The following is an 8,246-nucleotide window of genomic DNA, read 5'->3' on the forward strand; positions in this document are numbered from 1 at the left end:
TATTTACTGTGAACAATTTTATGATATATATATATATATAGAATAAAAAAATAAATATTTTTAAAAAATATTTGTAGTTAATATATATCGAAGTCAGTGTTGCCAAATTATCGATTGTCGAACTTGGAACAGCGATTTGGTAAACATAACCTAAAAAATAACAATAACATTGACATGTCAGATGTCAAAAACGTTCTTTAATTGTTTATTAAGAATAAATCACTAATTTCATAAATAAAATGAGTCAACATGAAAAAGAAGTTCCAATAAAGGTATTTGATAATTAAAATTCATTCATTTATGTTCAAAATTAAGTTCATTGACTATTAAAACAAAACGTTTGTTTTCATTTTTATGCGAATACACTTTATAATTGTTGCATATACATAATTATATATATATGTATTTATTATATTTTATAGAAATGTGTAATCCAAAAAAAATTAGCTTTTTTTACAATTTTAACTTAAACAATTAATTCTATTTGTGAAATAATAATTTTTTTAAAAGTTCAAAAAAAATGTGGATTTTGGAAAAAGAAGTGAAAAAAATGTTTTCATTTTCTAATAAGTCCAAAAAATTTTTGCAATTAGAAAAAACAAAACTTTTTAATACACAATTATTGCCTGCGAACTTTAAAACTTGATTAAAGTAACAACATTAACTAATTTTTTAATGCGAATAAAACTACTGCATTAAGATAACCTAAATTGCAAGATAAGAAAAAACGTGATGAGTTTAATTATTATTTAAATACTATATTGTTAATTTATTAATTAAGGAAATTTAAAAAAAAAAAACTTCATAAAAATAATAACAGTTACTATTTTTTTTACTACACAAATAAAAAATTGCAAAATATTAAAATCATTAGGAAATTAGTAAACATTAATAGATTTAGGAAATTCTAAAATTAAGAAAATCGGTAGGAAACAAAATATATAGCTACATTGAAAAAAAAAAATTATTTGATTCAAATAATTTACTTGACTATTATCAAATAAATATTTACTTGAATCAAATAATTTTTATTTGAAACAAAATAAATTATATTTGAACCAATAATTTCTGTATTTGAAACAAATACAATTTAATTGACACAAATAATAATTATTTAATACAAGTAAATATTTACTTGATAATAGTTAAGTAACCGATTATTTTAATCAATTAAATTTTTTTTTTCTAAATATAATTTTAATTCTTCAAATTTTAGAAATATCGAAGAAATATTGAAGAAAATAGCGGCTCCGATTCTGATGACAATTATGTTCCTTATGTCCCTGTAAAAATTCGTAAACAACAACAACTTACAAAACTTGGAAGACTTGGACAATTAAAAGATGAAGCATCATCGGCTGGTGGTGGTAAAAGTAGCAGTGAAAATGAAAAAGACGATGACGAAGGTGACAATCAACTTTTTTGGACACGTCGATCCAATAAATCACTTCTCGATCAGCACACTGAATTAAAAAAATTAGCCGAAGGTACGTTCTTTTTTTTGAAAAAAAATAATTGAAAATGATTATAAAATCTAGTATTTTACGATAAGAAATAATTTTAATTTTATCAAAAAAAAAATATTATTTTAATAAAGAAATACATTTAATTTTCGTTTCTCTCTAATATAGCCAAGAAAGAAAGTGCATTGGAAAGACAATTGAAAGAAGAAGAAAAAATTTTGGAGAGTGTAGCTGAAAATAAAGCACTTATGGGAGTGGCGGAATTAGCTAAAGGTATTCAATATGAGGATCCAATAAAAACAAGTTGGAGACCACCAAGAGGTATAATACATCTTGGTGAAATTCGTCACGAAAGAATTCGACAGAAACTTCGAATTTTAGTCGAAGGCGAAGATGTACCTCCACCGTTAAAAAGTTTTAAGGAAATGAAATTTCATCGTGGAATTTTAAATGGTTTAGAGCACAAAAGAATTATTAAACCAACTCCAATTCAAGTTCAAGGCATTCCTACAGTGTAAGAAATTAAAATCTAAATAATAATTATTATCTATTATTATTATAATACCGTCAACAGGGAAAAGTACAAAAACAAATCAGTAAAATGTTCTATACTCGTTATAGAGTAAATTTTTGGTTAATAAGCATTTTTTTTGTCTTATAATTACTTAGAGAATCTAGGTTTTTTAGCTTTATGCGTTTTTCTTTAAAATAAACTAAACGCGAATATTTTCACAATCAAATAAACTATAGTTACCATTAGTATCTTTTAAAAACTTTTATTGAATTCGGAAAAATTAATATATTTTCACACTTTTTAGTTTTTTGAAATAATCTTTTCACTTTTTTTGAAGCTGGACAATTTTTTTTTTCGTTTCCAGTGACAATAAAAATAAAAACATTTGAGTTACTTTATAGGCAAAATACTAAATTATTATTTAAAAAAAGAATCAAATCGAAATAATTTACTATAAAAAAGAATTGCGCGTTCCATAATTACCCCTGTCGACGGTAATAATTATTTTTATGATTTTTTTTTTTTTTTTATAGATTATCAGGCCGTGACATGATTGGAATAGCGTTTACGGGCAGTGGTAAAACTCTTGTATTTGTTCTTCCTCTCATTATGTTCTGTTTGGAACAGGAGACTGCCATACCGTTTGGAAGAAATGAAGGACCTTACGGTATGAAATAATTTAATAACTATTATATCGATCAATTCATTTGGAAATTATCTGAATTATCTGATGGATAGTTGATGAAATTTTTTTAAAAAACCTGGAAAAGTTCTTGAATTTTTTATTGAGTCCTGAAATTTACCATTTCGTGAAAAAAATATTTTTTCCAACCGCATTTGAAAACACGAAATTTGGTAAAATAAAAAATACTTTCGACTTTTATGACTTTTTTCAATGCATGCGACTATTTTCGATTCATTTTAGTAAAATATATGACTTTTTCGACTTTTTTAAAAACATTTTTTTAAACAAAAACCGACTTTTTAAGTATAAAATTTTCATCATCCAAAACTGAATTATTAAATGAATATTAACTAGAATTCTTCGCAATATGATGATAATATTCAATAATTTTAATCAAATTCTTAAAAAATTCTATTATTTAAAATATTTTTCAAATGAAAGTTTCGATTTAAAATCTCCTGAAATTCAATTATTTCTAAAAATTTTAACTTTAAATTTTTAAAAATTAAATTACTTTTATAAATGTTAACTGCTTTTTCAAATTTCAATTATTTTTTAAATTTTTTCTAAATTCATATTTTTCAATAATACTTTAATTGAGTTCTTCGAAAATTTAATTATTTAAAACATTTTCTAAACTTCTGAATTCAAATAATTTGTAGAAATCAGATTAGAGAATTAATAAAATTTATTTAATGTCAAATAACAATTGTTTGCCCTAATAATAATAAAATATTTATTATCTAATTGCATTTATTAAAAATAAGAAATCAACTTTCTCGATTTATCTTATAATGTATTTCGATTAAAACGTCTTTCTTCTTCCTTTAAATTCGATCCAAGGCCTAAAAATACCAAAATTTAAATGTATTCATTAATAGTTTATAGTGAAAAAAGATTAAAAATAATTTAATTTTGTACATTTAATGTATATTTGTCATTAAAATTTATTAAAATAGTACTTGGAAAAAAAATTTTTAACCTGGAAAAGTCTTGGAATTTTATTTTTTTTCTTTTCATTTTTATTTTACAGGACTTATTATCTGTCCCTCTCGTGAATTGGCGAAGCAAACTTTCGATATCATTCAACATTATACACAGAGTTTGAGACAGGCAAATTGTCCTGAAATTCGCTCGTGTCTCGCTATTGGAGGAGTTCCTGTTTCCGAATCTTTAGAAGTTATCAACAAGTAAGTTAGATTTCTAAATTTTGAATAAAATTAATTTCCACACGTTTATAATTTAATTTTGCTTATTACAACTGTTTCTTCTCTTTCATTTCGTTTGTCGTTTTTTCTTTTTTTATTTGTTTTCTAATTTATAAATTTAGTTTTCAATTTTTGTAATTAAAAATTTTTTAAATTTGTTTACAGAGGTGTTCACATAATGGTCGCAACACCAGGTCGTTTAATGGATATGTTGGATAAAAAAATGGTAAAATTGAGCGTTTGTCGATATCTTTGTATGGATGAAGCTGATCGTATGATTGACATGGGATTCGAAGAGGATGTGCGAACAATTTTCTCCTTCTTTCGAGTATGTATTTTTTAATAAACTAGTCATTAATTTAATTATTATTATTATTAATAATATTTTATTATTTATTATTATGAAAATCATTATCGTTTATATAAAATAAATATAATTAATTATGATAATATGTTTATATTAGATAAAATTTGCACTTCTTTTAGGGTCAAAGGCAAACATTGCTTTTCTCTGCAACAATGCCAAAAAAGATTCAAAACTTTGCCCGTTCCGCATTGGTAAAGCCAGTGACCATAAATGTGGGACGTGCAGGTGCTGCATCTATGAATGTCATTCAAGAAGTGGAATATGTTAAACAAGAAGCCAAAATTGTCTATCTCTTGGAATGTTTACAAAAAACTCATCCACCCGTTCTTATATTTGCCGAAAAGAAACAAGATGTCGACGCCATTCACGAATATCTTTTATTGAAAGGAGTCGAGGCCGTTGCAATTCACGGAGGAAAAGGTTTGTTACAATTTAATTTTGTATATTTCTAAGGTTTAAAATTCATTTTTTTAAAACATTTTATCCAAACTTATTTATACCTTTTGAAAATATAAAATTTTAAAACATGACTTTCTAAAATATTTGTTTAAAAATTTTTAAATTACGTTAAAACTATTATAATTAATTGAAAGAATATTTAAAAACGTTTCGTTTACTTTTAATTGAGAAATTTTACTATTATTGGAATGTTATTAAAGTTACAAAAATCAAAACTATAAAAAAAAATTCGTTTTAAATAATTTTAGTTTTTAAAATTTTTATATCAGTTCTTATATTCTCAAAAAAAAATTTTATAGTAATTCAAACTTTTTAAAGTATAATATTACAAAATTATTGATCAACAATTTTTAAAATTATGAATTGTTGGACAATTTTAGTTTTTAATTAAAAAATATTATTTTCCTTGATAAAAATATAAATATTTCTTTGATGCTTTTATTATTAAATTTATCGTTTAACTATTTATTAAAAAAACAAATAATTTATAAATTAACTTTTGAAAAATGTGACATAACTAAAAAGAAATTTGATTTAAATAAAAAAAAAAATCAGATTTAAATCGAAAAAACGGATTTTAAAAAAAAAATCATGACTTTTATCAGCTCTGAAATTTTTATTTATTTACACTTTAACGGAACGAAAGCCCTTTAGTACAAAGTACTTAACAGAAGATAATAAAATTACAAACTAAAATAACAAAAAAAGAATAATAATTTAATTGTCATCTTCGAAGATCAATTTTAAACTTAAAACAAACTTTTATATTATATATATAATTTGTTCAATTTAGATCAAGAAGAAAGATCTCGTTCGGTGGAAGCTTTTCGAGCGGGGAAAAAAGATGTTTTAGTAGCGACAGATGTTGCATCTAAAGGTCTCGATTTTGCTGATGTTCAGCATGTAATTAATTACGATATGCCTGATGATGTTGAAAATTATGGTAATATTATTATTGTTATTATTTTATTAATATTGCTATTGTAATATTATTTTTGAATTTTTTTTTTCTCAAAATTTTAATTCCAGTCCATCGTATTGGAAGAACTGGTCGTTCTGGTCGAACTGGAATTGCGACAACTTTCATCAACAAAGCAAATGATGAATCTGTTTTGTTGGACTTGAAACATTTATTAATGGAAGCAAAACAAAAAGTTCCAACCTTCTTATTGGAATTGTGCTCTGAAAACGAGAAATATCTCAATTTGGGAGGTAATTATTTGAATTTAATAATTATTTATTTTTTATACAAAAGACGTGTTCTAAGCGTGTGCCTAAAGTTTTGAACGTTCAAATAAATGAAAAATTTTCTTTACAACACGATAATATTTTGAGAATTTAAATTTGAATAATCAAATCTTTTATAGACGAAAGAGGTTGCAGTTATTGTGGTGGTCTTGGTCATCGGATTACCGAATGTCCAAAACTGGAAGCTATCCAAAACAAACAAGCGTCCAACATTGGTCGTCGCGATTACTTGGCCAGTAATGCTGCTGATTATTAAAATTTTAAATCTAAACTCAGGTTAGTTGTAAAATCTTGTAAATATTTTCGACTTTACATATTATATGTATGAATCACTTTTTTTTTTTCTATAATTACATTTTTTTCAAAATAATTTTTGTCGAGTAATTAGTATTAATTAATAAAATCATTAATATTAATTTATTAATTACAACAGTTTAGATAATTATAATAAAATTTTTATATAACTAAATAAAATTGTAAAATATTTCATAACGTGAATCAATGACAAAATTTTATACAAAACTTTGAGGAAAAAATGTTTTAAAGAATAAAATAATAATATTATACACGGTTCGTAAATAGTAAATTAACAATTGTAAAATATTATTTACCATACTTACGAAATATTGTAAAATCAATAAAAAGAATTTGTAAAGAACTTTAATCTTCATATTGAATGAAATTGCCTTTTTTCTTCTTTTATGGTACTTTAACATCGGAACTTGTCTATTTCATTTGAAAATTTCACATCTCAAAATCCATTGCATTGTTAGAATGGACTTCTGTCTATTTCCGTAAGTTATAGAGAATTCAATTTAACTGAAGTGAATTGATTCTCATGACGAAGCGATTCGAATCAACTAGCTTCGCGATTTTACCAGTGCTTTCATTTTTTCCCATTATCGTTGTTCCAATTTACCATTTTTTTTTCTTTATTCACAATTCACAGAATTAGGCCAAGAGTTTCTCGAGAATATCAAAAATTGAATGGAACTTATTGTTTGATTTCAATACTTTTCAATACATATACTCATCAAAAATTTTAACTTTCTGGTTCATTTCTATATTTTTTAAAAAATTTAATTACTAGAATTATTGTGGCAAAAAAAATGTTATTCATTGAAAAACCTTTATTGAAAATTCCTAATATTTATTTATTTTTACAAACGAAACAGAATTATCGATTTTTCACCATAAATTATAATTTTTTCAAAACAGAAATTTTTTTTAAAAATTTCTTTTATTCTAATATAGGTACTTTTTATCTTCTTAAATCTTTTTATTGTTAAAAATTTTCGTTTTTAAAGCAATTTTCAAATTTTCAATTTTTTCGCAATTTCTCCTTTTATTTAGAAAATTTATAAAATTCTCGTTTTTCACTTCTTTCACACTATGTATATTGCTTTCATTTTTCTAAAATTCTCATTTTTTTTAAAAAAAATTTTCGATTTTTATTCTAATTTTTTGAAAAATCAAAAATTTATTTATTTAATATTAAAAACTGTTCCAAAATTCTAAATTTTCTTGAACAATAGACTTTTTATTTTGTGAATTTCTAAAATTCTCGTTTTTTGTTTCAAAGATTTTCTTAAATTTTCTATTTTTCTTTCTTAAATTGACCTATTTTTTTTCTTTCTCAATGTTTTCCTCAAACTATTCGTGTTTAAAATTTTTCCTTCAAATTCTCCTTTTATTTTAAGAATTTTAAAAATTTATTTATCATTTAATTTTTCTATTCTTAAACTGTTTAAGCATGTTTAAAAATATATAAAACTTTTAGTAATAATCAATTTTTTATTATTAATAATTAAAGTAAAGTTAGAAAAACGCTTAATATATAAATCAGGGAAAAGAAACAAAGTTTACTTTATCATCAGGCCTCGGAATATACAAATTTTTCGACTTTTTTTGACTTATTTTAATAAAATGCGACTTTTTCGACTTTTTTTTTACAAAATTTTTAAATAAAATACGTCTTTTTTTAGTATACAATGCAGATCTTCTTCAGATCTTCTTTATTTCACCTTTCTGAGACCATTTTTCACTTAAAAAATTTTTAAATTATTATATTTTTGTCTGCAATTATTTTTCTAATAAATTTTTTAGTAACAGGATTCAACAAAAAATTTTAAATTAAAAATCACTTGAAGTTCAATTAATTTCAAAAATCTAAATTGTAAATCTTGGAAAATTTAATTACTTTTAAAAAATGTTATCTAAAATTATTTGATAAATTATTTTTAGTTCTGTAAAATTTAATTACTGTCTGAAAATTAACAAAATCTTTTGAAATTCAATTATT

General features: G+C 23.1%; 1 protein-coding gene across 1 annotated transcript; it reads left to right on the forward strand.

The window, feature by feature from the left end:
• The first annotated feature begins 110 nt into the window (after window positions 1–110).
• Window positions 111–6,602, forward strand: LOC127283652 (ATP-dependent RNA helicase abstrakt). Its single transcript, XM_051308658.1, has 10 exons — window positions 111–272; window positions 1,217–1,487; window positions 1,632–1,977; window positions 2,511–2,644; window positions 3,696–3,852; window positions 4,036–4,198; window positions 4,357–4,657; window positions 5,490–5,639; window positions 5,726–5,908; window positions 6,064–6,602. The coding sequence occupies exons 1-10, from the start codon at window positions 240–242 to the stop codon at window positions 6,198–6,200; spliced, it is 1,875 nt and encodes a 624-aa protein (XP_051164615.1). The 5' UTR covers window positions 111–239; the 3' UTR covers window positions 6,201–6,602.
• Window positions 6,603–8,246: the final 1,644 nt, after the last annotated feature.

This window comes from Leptopilina boulardi, unplaced genomic scaffold (assembly GCF_019393585.1).
Source record: "Leptopilina boulardi isolate dan_hultmark-lab unplaced genomic scaffold, ZJU_Lbou_2.1 LbouV2_310, whole genome shotgun sequence".
NCBI lineage: Eukaryota > Metazoa > Arthropoda > Insecta > Hymenoptera > Figitidae > Leptopilina > Leptopilina boulardi.

What these genes read in the sequence shown, in the direction of transcription:
- LOC127283652 (XM_051308658.1), top strand. Translation starts at nt 240, where the DNA reads ATGAGTCAACATGAAAAAGAAGTTCCAATAAAG. An exon ending in AAAAAGAAGTTCCAATAAAG is followed by an intron (nt 273 to 1,216) that starts GTATTTGATAAT and finishes TTCAAATTTTAG; the next exon opens with AAATATCGAAGAAATATTGA. An exon ending in ATTAAAAAAATTAGCCGAAG is followed by an intron (nt 1,488 to 1,631) that starts GTACGTTCTTTT and finishes TCTCTAATATAG; the next exon opens with CCAAGAAAGAAAGTGCATTG.